This window comes from Limulus polyphemus, unplaced genomic scaffold (genome assembly GCF_000517525.1).
Source record: "Limulus polyphemus unplaced genomic scaffold, Limulus_polyphemus-2.1.2 Scaffold2444, whole genome shotgun sequence".
Classification (NCBI taxonomy): domain Eukaryota; kingdom Metazoa; phylum Arthropoda; class Merostomata; order Xiphosura; family Limulidae; genus Limulus; species Limulus polyphemus.
In genome coordinates this window covers 115,648-133,560 of record NW_013668054.1, presented here as the reverse complement: position 1 = coordinate 133,560, position 17,913 = coordinate 115,648, and the positions used below count along the sequence as shown (strand labels likewise).

At 33.1% G+C, this 17,913-nt stretch overlaps 1 protein-coding gene across 1 annotated transcript in view; it reads right to left on the bottom strand.

Moving 5' to 3' along the window:
- LOC106466975 (ubiquitin carboxyl-terminal hydrolase 2-like) overlaps window positions 1–13,881 on the bottom strand; it is a 64,021-nt gene extending 50,140 nt beyond the window's left edge. Inside the window, exon 1 of the mRNA XM_022395059.1 lies at window positions 12,939–13,881. Coding sequence (XP_022250767.1) covers window positions 12,939–13,643 — 705 coding nt within the window. The 5' untranslated portion in view covers window positions 13,644–13,881. The remainder of the gene's footprint in view (window positions 1–12,938) is intronic.
- Between the last annotated feature and the right edge of the window lie 4,032 nt (window positions 13,882–17,913).

The window sequence follows — 17,913 nt, the reverse complement described above, 5'->3', positions numbered from 1 at the left end:
CAGTCGAAGATGAAACTGTACTCAGTTTTGAGAAGGGAAACGGTGAAGCTCTTGATGAAGTTACTACCACTGATATGACTGCTATCGATTATAGAACATTTCCTGATGCAGCAAATGAACCCCATATGAAGCAGAAGCCAACGAGACAGAGACCAGTACGGAAGAAGATACATCCCGTAAAATTAAGAGACTTTGTTGAATTGTAATTTTGTGTTTGTAATTCTGTACATTTAATTAAGTTATTGTTATTGGTTTATTGTATGTGGTTATTGTTCGGGACGAACAATACTAAGGAGGGGCAGTGTTGTGTCAGCGAGGTCACGTGACTATTGTCACGCCATCTATTTTCTAGAAGTATCTTGTTCCTTCGTGAATGCCCTAGCATTTACTACATATATGTTTTTCTGGTATATAAATAAGACGCTCACAACGTGACGAGACAATGTGTGGAGGTAGTGAGTAATTGAACTGCAGTCAGAAAGTATTGTTGAAGTTAATTTTCGTTGTGAAAACGTTTCTTATAGAGCGACTGTTGAAAATAAGTGTATCGGTAAAGTTATATCCAGAAAGAATAAACCGGTTTTATTAAGTAAGGACTTGTGTCGCTAAAGTTTCGTCGGAACGAAGTTACGGAAAATCAATTAACGACTGGAGGTGTAACAATACTGTTTTTTTATTTTTTTAACACTCAACAAGTGTACAGAATTCACGTCACGTTGACGCAATGTTTTGTTACACTTTGTGACAAAGAAAGCCCCAGTAGAAAACGAGTCTTAGGACTGATAATTAGTATCATGAAAGCTTTAGAACTGAAATTTATTTATGTGTGATTTTAAGTTGCATATATAATACATATATATAAAAAACACAATCCTGCAACACTTTGATTGTGAGAATTAGGTCTAGTTGACCAGCATACAGTGTCGTGCACTGATTAAAATTTCGTCAAATCTGTTATTTTTGTTCTCCTTGTGAATAGTTACCACAAATCTTAACATTATTAGGGGTTAAAATTAAATGCTGTTGTGTACTGCCACCAGTTTCATAATTTTGTGATTGGATGAACGTATACGGGGGAAAAATAAGAAATAGATAAGTAAGTGAAGAGACAAATAAGACAAATGATAAAAATAAAAAACGACCATTAACGAATAAAAGCAGTGGTAAATATATAATTAAAATTTAAAGCAAAGTATAGAAGCGCTTGTGATATAATTACTTCAAGTATGACGTATGTAATAAACATCTGGCAACCATCTAAAAGAATGAACATTACAACATATCTATACTTATAAAAGTGAAAAACTGTTTGTTTATCCGCGAACTACTCCGTGGTATTTGGGCAAATTTGAACCAAGTTTGGTAAAAGGATACATTTGACTAAGGGAAATATCATAGACGGTTATTACCCACCCCACTCACACTGGGCAACGTCCACAGGAAAAATATGTTTGTTTAACTAATGCTCCCACAGTCTTGGGCTAATTTATATTTCTAAATTCTTTATTTTTAGTTGTTTTTTTTGGAGTTTTTCTTGGAAATTTTTGAGCTTTTTCCTAAAACAATGTAAAATCTTCCCATTTTCTTCCAGGAAAAATTGCAACCAAGTCACAAGGTTAGGCCCTTAAAATGGCAGGGTTACATATGGAAACACCTTGTTTTTCACATGGTCAGTTATATGCTGAGTGTTCAAGAGTAGGGTCACCAAAAATCGCTTTATTTTGGCCCAGGAAGGAGGGAGAACTTCTAATGTGGTTTATCAAGAAACATCCAAAGTCTCAACAAACACTGAGGCTGTATAGAGGGACTAGTAATAGTAATAAAATAAAGAAAAGTAAAGTAATTGTAACACCCTTTCTGTAACGTGGAATAAAGTAGGTGTGAAATAAAGTAGTTGTAAATTAAATTATGCATATGAATACAAATTATTGATTTAATTTATTAGTTGAAGCCCTACATTCGATCCTTATGCTCACGAACATTGGATGGATGCCTCAGCTTTTAATACATATAGCCGGCTTCAAAAAAATACCTATGACTGAGAAGTGAAAACACAAAGTAAGCAAACCCCTAATAAACGTACAAAAATTATTAATTGAACGAAAGTATAGGTAATTATAGGTATCTTATGGTAAATGCACACCATTTGACGATATACTTTTCTTTAGAACTGGAATTTTGAATCTGAACGGTACCTTATGCGGACGTAGAATAAGTGGCTAGGCCAAAGACCACAAGGGTAAATATACAGCAGTTTGTAATTTTGGACGACTGAACAAAAGGAGGACAGCCAGTCACCAACACTTCCCGCTAAAAAGGTTTTGTCTGGCCTTTTAAACCGAATAACGGGTCTGTAGTCATTTCCATAACATGCTCACAGTTGAAAGTGCAAAATCAATTAACTGCTAAGTAAGATACTAATTAAAATTATTAGTTTTTTATTGCTTTAAATAATATGATTTCACCAGTAAATGTAATCTCAGAGAAAATCTATATGTATAAAGTACTTCCTGCAACACGAAGCTGAATAAACCTTGAATGTGCAAATATAGACTAAGAAAGAAAGGGTTCATGAAGAGAGACAGAATGATAAAGAAATCATCTGAGACAAACAAAATTTTCATAAACTTCATTTAAGATGAAATCTCTGGCCTCTAAGGTTTAAATGTAATATAACAATTAGATTTATAAGTGTGTTTCTTTAGAAGTTACGCTCTGTCTGCCCCCCCCCCCTTCACCCCGGTGGCTAAGCAGTTAGTCTTTTAACGCTAACAATCAGGGTAGAGTACAGATAGCCCACTGTGTAGCTTTGAGCTTAACAAAAACAACAACAAAACTCTTCTTTTGTGAGTTCAAGTCACAAATATAATTATTCAGACAGATGAGAAGTAATCCAAGAGCTAGCGGTGGGTGCTGTTGACTAGTTGCCTTCTGTCTAGTCTGTCAGTTCAATACTAACGGTGACTATGCGCAGATAGTCTTTGGGTAGTTTCGCACAAAAAAGTCTTTAGCTAAAAACACTGACAAAGGTTCAGACTACACTGATAAAAAATATAATACAGCTTTAATATTCAAACGTTTATAATGTGTATCATTTTATTAAAACTTGTATATTTCACTTTTTTCTATTATAAGATTGTGATGAATACCTAAAAAGAATTTGTTTCTAATGGGATGAGATACGTCGTGAATATCAATTTTTGAAGTTGTAGAAATGTTTCAACTAATATTTTACTTGTATGACGGTAGTATCTGAACTATCAGAGGGTCTGATTGGACAACGGGCTATTTAGTAGCTCTCATTAGTCTGAATATTTTTTTAGATAGATGTGATGATTTTTGACATAAGTTTACATATTTGTACTCAATCCAAAGTTATGAAAAAGTTAAATTTTTCCTCAAAAACTTTTATAAGTCAATCTTTTCTATTAATAAAGCTTGTCCATCATATACTGTTATTTGATTGGATGTAACGTATTCTCGGCCACTGAGGTTACATTATTTAATGCTGAGACGGACCTGTACACTGAATGTAGATGTCATTTAACACAAACAAACACAGAGAGCTACAGAATGGAAATGAAGAAAAAACATATTCAAACTCAAAAGACTCGCGAAATTCGGGTATATTGATGTCCAACAGAAAGTTACAAGTATTCGCAAAATGTAGGTTCTGGAAATACTATACAAAGTAATATTTCAATCACGAACAACAAAGGAAGACAAAAATAGACACAAGTGAACAAATATATAAACAGCATTTTTATTCACAGCAAGTCAACTTTCTGGTCCACTACTACTATAATCTATTGTGGTAAAGAACAGAATCAAATCTCTACACCAGACGAAGACAAGATCAAGACCCAGAATTATGAAGATAGACCACTTTCATTTCAGATCGAGGACATAGTGAAGTATCTCGCAATCTGTCGATTCGTACTTCTATGATCATTCCAAATAATTATATACCTTGATTTTCTTCTTTTATTTTTAACGTTATAACAACGCAATAACAAAATGCTTCAAGATTCCACAATGTGACATTATGAATTTGATACATTACATACATATTTGTGTGTGTGTGTGTGTGTATCCAATTTGATAAAAGGGTGCTTTCTTTCAAGATAGACTTCCGTTGTTGTTTATTTATTTAACTTGTATTTTAGATACAAAATTCTGAGATATAACTGTAGGTTCTAGAGTCTTGCTGTCTACTCTTACTGGGGATAAATATTACAGTAGATAAATCCAAGAAAGTTCGTTTTTGCTTTTCTCTCAAAGTATGATACTTTTCGTCACAAATAATAAGTTAAAATAATGAATAAGTCCCAATTATCTTGAGTCATTTGGTACAGGAGATACATTTTATATTTCGAGAGGCAAATTTAATCTGTCTAGTCTAATTCTACGTTACGAAAAAAATGTTGGAAAAATGAATATTCAAAATTTTAGATAAACTGGTAAAAATAAAACTTTTATCTAGATACATTTTCACGTGCTGAGATCTAAAATAAAATAAAAATTCAATTTTTTATCACATATCTTAACTTATGCACCGTGAAATGGAGTCCCAGCATGAAATTTACCAAGGATTGTTTAATCTAATAACAAATTGTACAGGATTTATTTTGAAGTTCTATGATTAAAATGATTATATCTTAAAACTAGTTATCTTGGACAAGCAAAGTTTTACCAAAGGTACGTTGGTAATCATAAGTTTTAATAAAAAAGTTTGGACCTAGTACGGGTTTTCAAAATACTTTTATATTTTGTGCATAAATCGATTTTCCCGCAAACCAAACATGACGTTTATTTCCTCTTTTATTTCTATCTCTTTTTCAACAATAAGAGATTGATGATTTGAATGAAATGTGTGTCAGTGTGCAGGATCATGTACATGTTGTCAAAAAGTAGCAATAACCTCCATTTCCTTACAAGTGTCTTGAAAATGTTAAAACATTTATTCATCATTTTAAGTCAGCAGAATGCGTGAAAATTAGTCCTCGTTCTGGGCAGCCATCTGTACCTAAGGAAACACTAATATAGTTCATTCAGAACATCCAAAATCAAGCATACTTTTTGAGTAAATGGAAGAAATTTTGCTCAATAACTGAACCTGCCACAAAGTACAGAGTGAAAAATAGTTCAAAACACAAATCTCAGAATTTGACATTTTAGACACTGAAATCCTTAAAAGTGGTGATTCTCTTTTGCAATTTTATTTGCACATTGGATTTTTACCAGGCTTATGATCGATAAAAATGGGTAGAAAATATCCTTTGGATAGACAAAGTAAACTTTCATCTCAGCAAGTATGTCAACTCAAAAACTACTACCATTTACGCCCATTAAAATCAACACACAGATCACAAGAAGCCTGTTCTTGATTCTTGTTACTATGTGATGAGGATTCACCAGCACTTTTATCACTGATCCACAATTCTTTGAAGCTGTTGGTGATACTGGCCATTCCCAATCTTTTTTGATAAATGAATTATGATATGACAAAATGTCGTAAGACCATGCTATTCATACCTGGAGGGGCAAATCAGTAAGACCACCACCTTTCAACAAATGTGGCATTTTCTTACACCTATTGTATCGTTGAAAATTTTCTGATATACACTTTCACTAAAGAAAAATTCATAAGTTGTTCATTTAGGCGGAAGTGGACGGCAAGCTCCCCAAATACGGCATCAACAGATTTTTGGCTATTGGATTTCTTCAATGGGAATAGTTATCGGGATATTCCACAGAATTTTGAGGATCTGAAAACGGCCATTAGAAATTATATTTAAAATATTAACGAATACTGTCCAAAATATATTATGCTTGTGGTAGCTTCATTAGGGATGAGCTGATTGAAAATTATGGATATCATATTGCATACCTTCTGTAACAGTTTTTAAAATACTCTGTATCATGTCCAAACTTTCCTGGATAAAGTTCATGATTGTCAATGCACTTCTGATGAAATAGTGTTCCCCTTTGACATTTAGTTTTTAAGATACAAGTTTTAAAAAAGGAGTTTTCTTTATAATCACCCTATGTTTATACTGAATTCATAATGATATTCTACAGGTTTATCAATGATTATAGTGTAAAATTATTGTTAGAAAGAAATTGCCAGTCAACACTCACTCTTGTAAGATTTCGCATTCCTTTCTCTCTCAGTTCATGGTCAATTTTTAACCACTGCCTTTTTTATATTTGTCGTAATTTAAAGGTGTATATATAATAGTAAGAGCATACCAATCTTTAATCAGCTTTCTCTTGTATAAACTTTGTGTTTGTAGCATAAGCACAAAGCTACACAATGGGTTATCTATGCTCTTCACACCACTGGTATCGAAACCTGGTTTCTAGCGTTGTAAGTCCGCAGACATACCGCTGTGCCACTGGGGGCTTGTACAAACTTATCAAAATCTTTCCTGGGTCTACATGCCAGAATCATCACCTCATGACCATATTCTTTAGAAAATCGTTGTAGAGTGGTTTAAGATTGTTTATTTGTAATAGAAGGTATTATTATTTTTTTCCTCTCTATAATCTACAATTGAAGTTTGTATTTCTACTATGTTATACTCATAACTGCGATACATACAAGTGTAATTTTCCTCATTCCTTCTCTCCAGATCAAATGGAGTTTATTCTATGTATACTTAAATATATTACAATATCGATATTACACTGATATATAGACTTTTCACTATATTACATAAAGATGATTTTGAATATGCAAATCGGCAAGTCGTGTGACATAATGTAGTGGTGGAACAGAATATCAGAATTAGATTCTCACATTTTTTATTTTTCGCAGGTAGTGTGATGCCACGGAAAATGTATTGCTTTTGGGAAGGGTAGGTCACAGTCCTTTCTAATGTAAAGTATACTACACTCACATCATAAAGATGTATTCTGATCGGGGATTTTTTATTTCCAAGATGGGGATATCCTTCTACTTAATGGTATTGAAAAGCAAAATAATATGGATCAACTTGGTACAAAGTCCATCCAAAAAGACATTTGTAACAACTTGTACCCCAGTCTTGGTAAGCAAAATGCAGCGTCTTATAACAGGGGAGAATCCATGAACACAAGGGTCAATGGCAAAAGCCGCCAAATGCCACATGCTATAAATAGTGCGCAACATAAGTAAAAAGGATCTTTGTCTGGAAAAGTGATACAAGTCAAGTGTACACAAGCTGTTTCCACGATATATACATTCGATTATCGCATACATCAAGCAGCTGTGGAATGAAACAGGCATTCATACTGCCAATGGGGAAAGCGAAGTCTAATATTAAAGATGAAGACAAAACACAAGACATTTTATTTACAAGGTCCGGAGGTTTCGGAATTCACTTATTCCATCTTCAGCGAAATCTGATAATAATATTACAAAGACATATATATTAACTAATAGTATAGTATCATCAATCAGTAATTTAGATATTTAGTAATGTGGTAAACTGAAGGGGGGGAAAGGTTATAGGTTATTTTACAAAAGTATCAGGAATTACATGTTTCATGAGACAATTACAACTATTCATAACACACAGCTGAGTTATAAGTGTGTAAATTTAGAATAATTTTAGATGTAAAGAGGTTTGTAAGTCATTAATAGTTGGGCTATCTTTAGCTACGAGTAAACTTTCTTTAATTAATGTAGAGTTCAAGGTCTGAGATCCTGTAATAATGATAGAGAAATCGTTGTATGAAATATTGTGATCTGTGTCTTCAACGTGTGAAGGAATGGATGAGTGGTTGGGTATAAGTAATGGACAGCTAGTTCTATTTGATACTCCTAAATGTTCACATGCTCTAGTTTTCAAGTGGTGTTTTGTTTTGCCAATGTACGTGACCTTACAGTACTACACTTAATCATGAGTCATGAACGGAGAAGTACAGGTAGTTGATCATTATATTGAAAAAAGTGTTTAATGCAGAGGCTAGGTCTATATATTAGTCTAAGCTGAACTTGAGGGTAGAAATGTTTTATAAAAGAGAAGAATCTGTAAGGCTTGTTAGCACATAAAAGGAAGGCAGATCACGAGGAGAGATTTGAGGACTTTGCGCACAGTAGCAGATGGATGGAATTTGTTGTTTAGAAAATTGCGAGTAATTTTTGATAGAAAGTCAGTCGGATAGCTATTGTTTAACAGTTGTTTGTGCAGAAGTGTAATTTATCTGTGTAAAATAAGGTCATTCGAGCAAAGATAAAAAATTATATTTAACAGTGACATCACTAGATTACGTTTGAAGAAGTTGGGGATAAGATCATTAAAATCTGTATAAATGCCCATAAAAGAACTATTACAAGAAAGAAAAGTAAAAAAAAATACCTTCTTTGGTAATCCCGATGTCTAAGAAAGGCAAATATTCATTTTCTTCGAGTTCAGATGTGAACTTGATACTAGGGTTTTCGGAATTCAGGTAAGTAAGAAATTTAGAAATGTGACTAGATTCTCGAAACAGCAAGTAAGTGTCATCAATATAGCGTTTGTACAGAACAGGTTTGAATATATGTGGGCAGTTTTCTAGCCAATTGTGTTCATGATAACATAGAAAACTACTGGCTATCATTGGGCCTAGCGAGGATCCCATGGCAATTCCATCTATATTTTCATAAATGATATTACTAAAGAGGAAATGGTTTATCTTCGTAGAAAAGGGAAAGAATTTCCAAATCGTATTTACAGATGCAACCAAGGTACCGCTCATTGACAGAAGGAAAGAAGAGGTCCACGATTAAATGTCAATTTTCATCAGAGGGAATATTAGTATAAGAGATTCAATATCAAAACTGGCTATAACATGCCACTAAAGTCATGAGATGCAACAGCTATAGATTTTTGTGCGATTAGAAAGTTGAAATGGGCGCTGAGATACCGTCATTCTCTTATATTACATGTATTATGGAAAACATTCATGGAGGAATGGTGTGCTCTGGAGATAACAGCCTTAGGACAGACCTTTTTGCAATATAAACTATGCTGAAAGGCTTTTATCAAGATGCAAGATCGCCAGCTAGAGCATGGACAGACATAGACTGTAACAATGTGGTGAGACTCAAAATTCGTTTTAATACAACGTTCTCAGTCTTTGGGAAAAGACCCCTTTTTTGAGTTAAAGTAACAATGTAACAATGTGGTGAGACTCAAAATTCGTTTAAATACAACGTTCTCTGTCTTTGGGAAAAGACCCCTTTTTTGAGTTAAAGTAACAATGTAACAATGTGGTGAGACTCAAAATTCGTTTTAATACAACGTTCTCTGTCTTTGGGAAAAGACCCCTTTTTTGAGTTAAAGTTAAAACATTAAAGTTTAGAAAGGTACATCCTTACTACTTCCATGCCATTGGCCGATGAAATATTCAAATGCCACACTGCAATCATTATAGCGTTCTCAAAAATTATTCTGTAAAAGCTGTGATTATCTGCCTCAAAGATATTATATGATTGTTAGCTTTTTCCAAAACAATGATTTTATTTATATATATAGCTTAACAAGTTTACAGCATTATCTTGATGAGATAAGACATTAAATATGTTAACTATGTAAAATTATCATCAATACTTAATATTGCCAATAAATATCAATAGCGTAGTTTCCGTTTTTCCTGTGTTCTAATACTATGCATTCGTGTTTGCTAAACAAGAAAGATGTAGATATTCATACATATTTATATCTTCAAAAAGTATTTATATTATAAACTTCGTGCGTTGATAACTGATATGTGAGAATTATTCAGGTGTTTATGCATCTTTATATATTAAAACAATTCATATTACAAATTTCATGTATCTAAGTTTGTTTTCTCTGAACTCTGCATACGACTACATCGGGGAATGTAAAATAGAAGACAATCCCAAGACCAAAACTGAGCTGTACAAATATTGTGAGACTTTACTGGGGTTACTGCCAGAAATGTCGTTAATAGCAAGTGTACCTAGAAGATGACTCGATGCATTCTAATCATTATAGATTTTTGTTTTCTGGATTTATAAAATTAAGCACTTCTAGTTAGTTTTTATATAAACTAGTATAAAAGCCCGTCAAAAATGACGGGAACCATTGTTGAATGATTAACGAAAATTATATAATTTAACTGATACGAATTTGTCTGTACCTCCAAAATGCACCTACTCTTCACATATTTCATCACTCTCGAAGCTATTCTTTAATCACCACATTTTTAGTAAAACCTACGCAGAAAAATGAAGTGCTATCGTAAACAAAAGTATGTGTGCTCTCTGAAAGAGACTTAAATAGCACTTTTCACAGTATTCTAGGTCAGGAAGTAGAAAACACAGTGCGCACATTCCGAAACAAATTTTCAACTTTTTCGACTGTACACAGAATAAAAAATATTTGGTAGTAATAAACATTTATTTTTTAAGGCCAAGTAGAGAATATGTGTGTTAAAATACCAAACGAATATTTATTAATTAACACTTATTAACCACTTAAAACTTTTAAACACCGACACAAATTTTTAACTCTTTTGACTGTACAAAGCATAAGAGATATTTGGTAGTAATGAACATTTATTTTTCTTTATATTTTAAGGCCATGTAGGTAATATGTGTGTTAAAACACCAAAAATAATATTTGTTAATTAACATTTATTCCCCACTTAACACCTTTTAAACACTGACTCTATAACGTTAGTAATACTATGACTATTGGTTTTGTAATTAGGCCTATAATACATAAACGTAACATAAGGCTTAACTGAAACACTACTTGGTAAATTTTATAATGCTTTTGGCTACAACTCAATGTCATAAAACTTCTGAATTAAACTATTTTGCTGTTATATCAGCGAAGTTATCAAAATATAAAGAATAAACAAACCAAACCTTTCTAACGAATCAACGTGAATATTGAGCATTCAACTTAAACACCATAGTTGGCCTATTACCTAGTATTACCAGAAAAGGAGCGTGAAAGCGTTCTCGACAGAGTGACAAAGGGAATGAGACTTTTATAGCTAGTGATAGCTTCACTAATTAACTTATAAGTTACCTTTCGTTGTTGTTTTACCGCAAAGCTATACAGTGTGCTATCCAACGTGGGGAATCGAACCTTGTATTTTAGTTACAAATCCGAAAACCTACCGCTGCCCCCCCCCCTCCTCACCCCAGGGACAATTACTTTTTAGTTATGATATATAGGTAACTTCTGAGCAGAAGCTCTTAGTAACTAATTTAGTAAAATAGGTTTTCACTTTTAATTTCTCACAAAAGAGACTGTCAATATACTCAGAATATCACTGCATTGTTATGTTATATTCAAATAATAAAAACACTAAAGAATGAACGTCGTATGACTTTCTTGAATATTCATTTAAATTTACTCCTCGGAACTGTTATATCTGTTTTACTCACTGATCTCTTGATCAAAATGTAATTCTTGGACGGTTATTTATTCTTACTGGAAACTCAACATAATTAAGCAACTACAGTTTCATTATTTATTGCATTTCTAACCACATTTCACTGTAAAAGAATTTAGTAACCCTATTGTACTACAAACGTTGTGATCTGCGTTAAACTTTCCTTTTAGTAGTAACTCTATCTACAACGTTTCTACTCATATTTATCAAACTAAAAGAGTATATTATCACTTTAAATTCAGAGTTTTTCTCGAGCTATGACTTTCCGCATAAACAACATGGGGCTTGGCAATGTTAAAATAATAATTTCTTTTCAGGCACATTGTGCTATTATATTAAAAATTAAAATGCACAAAAAACGATGTTTTTTGGTACAATGAAAGGTAAAATTTTTATTATTATATATAGCCGACTAATTACCGAAACTAGTCAGCTGTAGCTAATAATAACGATTTTACATTTCATTGTGCCAAAACATCGGTTTTTGTGGATTTTTTTCACCCTTAATAAGTTAACTCATATTTCGGAACGGCATTATTAGCAGTTAGTCAGATTTTAGTACAATATTACTGTTTGAGTTAAACCAGATTTCAGGGTAAAATTATTAGTTAAGTTAACCCAGATTTCAAAACCACATTATTATTTGAAAGTGGTTAGTTTTCAGGACAGAATTAATGGTTGCTCTTAACAATTGTAATCGAAGGCCTAGAACGTCTAGTAAAATTAAATATTTGCAGGTGCATAACACAAATAATAATGTTACATAGCATCATCTAGAAGATAGTCTTTTACGGTGTGTTAAAGTTGAGCAACTTGAGATAAGATGAGTATCAAAAATGTAAATTTGAATTGTTGTCTCTTAGTTTTTAAGACAATTCGTATTATTCCTAGTATAGCCGCTTTTAAGCAAGTTTTAATCATATTCATTATTTTTTAATGCATTAATTTATTATTACTAAAGAAGATATTGCGTTTTATTATCATTTACGTATGAATAACTGAAGACTATTGTCACTTTACTTTGTGCTGTTACGTGGTGGGAAAGCGGTGAATTTACGAACTTGCAACGCTAAAAACCGGAGTTCGATTCCCCGCAGTGGACACAGCAGATGCCCCAATGTGGCTTTGCTGCAAAATAAACAAACAATAGTTTGTGCAAATGTTTTTGTTGCAAAACACAATTGATTTTAAGATATCAAATATAAGTAGTTTTAAATCATACTAGCTAAATCTCTCTACACTTTGATTTTACGGAATAATCCAATAACCTTAGTAACGTCTGCTAACAATCTAATATGTGTAAATAGAAATATATATTCTATATTCATTATATGTACATCATTGTATACAGTAAAAATATAATATTTTAAAACCACCAAAATGGTATATATTCATTGTTATCTTTTTTAACATCCTACGTTTCAACCATGTGGAAATCTGTCATATTTATCACAAGTGACATCTATTCAGACTCTACATACACACAGTGGTTATATGTATCAGCCACTATACCTAAAACATTTTAATTGTTACCTTACCTCATCTGTCAAGGAATTTTTTCTACATCTTCTCGGCAAGGATGAGTAATCAGATGAGACAGAAGAAAAGCCGGTGTCGGTGGAGTTACCTGAAAAGTCGGCCCTCGGCCTGGGCCAAGAGCGAATAGAAGAGAAGTGAAAGTTTCTTACTGGTTGACCGTTTTCATCAATGCTGGAGGAACTGTGATTGCTAATCTCCCCAGGTGAACTCGCGCGATTCCGCATTTTTAGATGTGACATAGAAGTGCTAAGATCGGTAATGCTGCTGCCTCGCGAGGGACGACTGGAGTAACCGCTGTCCGAGCAGTAGTCCGTATTCAGTTCATAGCATTTACCTAGCGCAGTAGTCAAATGGTCGTTGCTTCTCTTAGACATAAGAGACCGGACTGGTGAGCTACGTGCGGAAGAGCTAACAGAAACATTGAAACTAGCCGGTGTCCGGCGGATATCCAGAGTTCTATTGTAGAATTCCAAGTGCCCAGAACTAAATTTCATAGGTCGTGGTGGACGAGAAGACAGAGTAGCACTATAACCGGAGATACTGGAATTCGACGACGTGGTGTAGGGAAAAATATAAGAAGAATAAGAAGAATTCCTAGTATGGGTTCTGTCTAAACTGCCAGAACGGTAGTAAGAAGTAGAAGGAGAATACGAGCTCCCAGCAGAAACACTCCGTCGAAGAGTTGAAAAGGCAGGAACAGGCATACTGTTTGTGTGTCGAGCTATAAAGAGGCGAATTCAATCAGAAGTTAATTAAAAACTTCAACTCTGCAAGATTTTCAGCTTCTGAAGAGTAATATGTTTAGGCCACATGTTCTTATCAGTAAAGTAAAAATGTGGAAAATAAAGGCTAGATCACATGAAAACCTTTTCTAAAGTATAAACTTTTTCTAACAGTACTGAGAAAAATTCTTGAAATACACTACGATAATCGCCCCTTTAGCTTTTTTTATTATTATTGCTGTATATTTTTCACTTCCTTGTTCAAGGCACTCTGCTTTCTTTGGTACGCACGCCACATACTACGAACTAATCTAAATTTTCAGGCCACTACAGAGGTGGTGGTCTAGTTGGATCACGTGCTCTCGAGGCTAACGAATCAATGCACGAGGTAGAGGTATTACTGCTGAATAAACCTAAGACGGTGAGTCCGGGAGGAAGGGTGAAGCGGAAGATGGATAAGGTTTCGTCAAAAAGAGTAGAAACGAATTTTAGAAAGAAATGAAGAACAAAAATAGGTTGACTGATTTTGATAGCTCTAAACATTAAATATATGAAATAATAAATCCTAAAATCACACGACTTAAGTTAATGAAGTGAGAGAAATCTAGTTTTCATATACTATATTTTTTAATTCGTATTTTCCATCAACAATGAAAATACGTTACATCAGACTGGTATATTTAATTAACACTTATTTCAGCCATCTAAGCCATCCATCGACCTATATTCCAACACTTTCTTTACGAAAACTAAAACGATAAACGAGGTCTAGTGGTTAGTGTGCGGGATATGGATCCAAAGGTCCATGGTTCGTGTCCTGTGACCAGTTACTTTAGGGCCTTGAGTGGGTTATAAATGTAACTGTCAATACTTTTTATTCGATTAAAGTATCCCAAGAGATGACAAAGGTTACTGTTGACTAGTTGCTTTCCCCCTAATCTATCACTTCAAAATTGTGGACAGATTGCTTGATAAACCTTGTGTAGCCTTGCGCGAATATACGAAACAAACAACAAAACCTGGTATTTCATTACAAAAATTATTAATTCTGTCTAAATCACACGTGCATTTAGAGTTCAAAGTTCATAGTCATTATATTTGATAGTCAAATTTTCAAAATCAGTTCTAAATCCAGAGCTAACTCAAGATCTTTATATTTTGAGCGATTGAGTCATCTCTTATATCATTTATTATTATCAATTATAGTTAAAAGAGCTCAAACGTTAAATCTCTTCATTATTTGAATTAATTGCATAAATAATCATATGAGATAGTTTTCACTTTTTGTGTACCCCTTTCAACAATTCGTTATACTATAGCACTTTCGGAAGGTATACTTTTCCGCCAGGAATGAATTTGAAACTATTAAGAAAAGTGAAGCGCGAAAGTTAGTGAAATGGTCTTCAGTGACGTCATAATAATTATAGCAGATCATTATGACAACATGAAAGTGATAATAGGCAGATAAACAATGCTATATAAGCATAACATGTAGTATGTTCCACCATCAATAAAACTCTTCCTTATGCTTATTAATCGTTGTTTGCCTGCGTACTACTATATTAGCATAATGTGCTTTCTTACTCAAGTAATATTAAAGTGTTTAGTCTGTCATTCATTTGTTATTGTAAGCAAGTAATTAGGGCCTCACTTCAGACGCGCATGCTGATCTTATCAGGGGGAAGTGGTAGAGACGATGATGTCATAGTACCACACACCAGAAGACACTGCTATATTAGGGAGGGGTAATATCATAGTTCAGTATCAGAGGGCCTGTTACTATAAGGGGATTATGTTACTAAGGTTTAAAGATGGATGTTGTTATTAAAGTTCTATAGGCGGATAGCATTATCAAAGTTCTGGAACACTGTTACTATATGTGGATGATGTTACTAAGGTTTCTATAAGGAATACTGGGTAGATTATGCATGTTTCACAAAGGCGGATAGTCTTTTTTGATGTGTCTTAATATGTGATCAATGGTTAGATTTAATTATGATCAAAAAGCAATACAGTCACTTTATGTATAAAACACTAAACTAATTCATTAATTCTATATTTAATCATACTTTTATATCGTCCTAAAAAGGACACTTATTTAACATGCAAAATTACGAAAATCTTACTGTTTCACCAGCTTGGCTTTATGCTAGCCATATAACTATGATTTGTATTGTTCTTGACAAAATATTTCATTTTACGCATCTTGCTTTATAGTTTTAACTTGAATACATTTTTCAAAGGCAGACTGTATTTCGATAAGGCAGATGATGCTACTAAGCAGATTGTGTTACCATAGAATTTTACTATAATTTATCAAACTTAGTAACTAAGCTGTATTTGGACCTAAAAAATATTAAATTTCGAGCAGACTAAAGACACAACCTACCTCATTAAAATCTTGGTTTAAAAGAAAGAAATGGTGAGAAAACCCCTAGAGGAACATTCTGAGCTTCCAATTAGTTATTCATGTCATATATAGAAGTAAGTGTATATAGGTGATTGTTTCCAAAAATGGAAGGAGGTGAGCGAGGTGCCACTATGTTTGATTTATTACATGAGCAATATCTTAGCAAATAGAAAAGATAAGACCTTCTTATTTCATATTCTAGCTTGCCGATATCTGTAATTTGAGTTTCTAATTCGTATGAAACTATAGACTTAGTATTTTGACTTCCCAAACATCTAATTTGAACCAGTGCTGCATTCAACATACCACGTGACACATAAAAATCGATGTTTATCTGTTGTTTTTTATATTTTCTTTTAAATTAACAAATTGAGTGGTATATAGTTCTAAAATTTGAATTATGATCTACAATTTGATATCCATCTTATTGACATAAATTCATGAAATAGTAGTTCAACAAAATTTTGAATGCGAGTCAACAAATGAGATGATATGGCCTTTCTTCTGTGACCCGTCTCAAATGGGTTAAATGAACTACTTAGTGTTTAACTTTACTACTATTTAAAAATAGCAACATATACCATTTACTTGATGTTCTATACATAAAACTTTGAGATAAACCTTTGTCTCACTTCAAAACTGCTGTTTGTTACGAAATACAAAGGTCGTCACGTGGTCATGTATTACTGATGACAATATTAGAAAATTTAACCTATTGTTTGTTTAAAACCAAGTAAGCTTTCATTTCTACAAACCAGAAATTATATTTCCATATCTTTCAAACTTCACTTAAACTTATTAGTTTTCCAAATACACAAATGAAATAACCGTAAAAGGACCTTTAATTATAAATCAAGTGACTGTTCCAATGATTTTGAAACAATGTTTCGGTAACATGAATTATACAATTCAGTGTTCTTGTATAAAACTCATATTTCATCATAGTCCAATATGCTATCATGTAAATAAAATTAACATGTACCACATATACTTAACAAAACTTCAAGTACTATATGCATCATAGTTTATAATTTTATTGGATTAGCTTTCATATAGATTACGTTCATTCCAAAAAAGTATCCGAGATTTTATACAGTTTATAAACAACAGTGAACAATCAGCAAAAAGTTCAGTTTAATTATCTTATGTTATAATTTCCAAAGACTCAAATATAATTAATGGTTACGAAACAATGCTACAACATGTAACACCTAATATTCAGTATATATCAGAATATATATAATATTCCTATATATCAGACGAAATATTGCAAAGTAATAGAACAAGTCAAGGTTGTTGACAGGCATATGACAAAGATCAGTTCTGAGTTGACCAATTCTATTATAGTACATTATCGCTATCAATGTATTTACATTATACTTAATACATATGGTACAAACTCTACATAGTCGTATTGTTACGTCTGTGTTCGTTTGTTAATTTTCCGTAGAAATTCTTTCCGAAGAAACTTCTGCGATACAAGTCCTTTCTTAAATAAAACTACTTTATTCTTTCTCAATTTAACTTTGCAATACACTTAATTTCCACAGTCACGTTAACTTAAACACACGCTATAATTCACAACGATTCACGCACTTTACTTACGGTGCCCGCTTGACTCGATTATCTGTGTCTATATCTTCAATCTCTCTAGCTGCCACTATATTCTTGCCGTCACTTTATTTGCCGGCTTATATACTATAAAAGCGTACATCTCGTCTCTTCGTGAATCTTCTAGGTACTCATCACGTGTTACTAGCGTCACGTGACTTCCGCTGTCGTTACAGTATATTTTCTACATAAATGTAATGTTCACCATACTTTAACTAGAGCATATTTCCC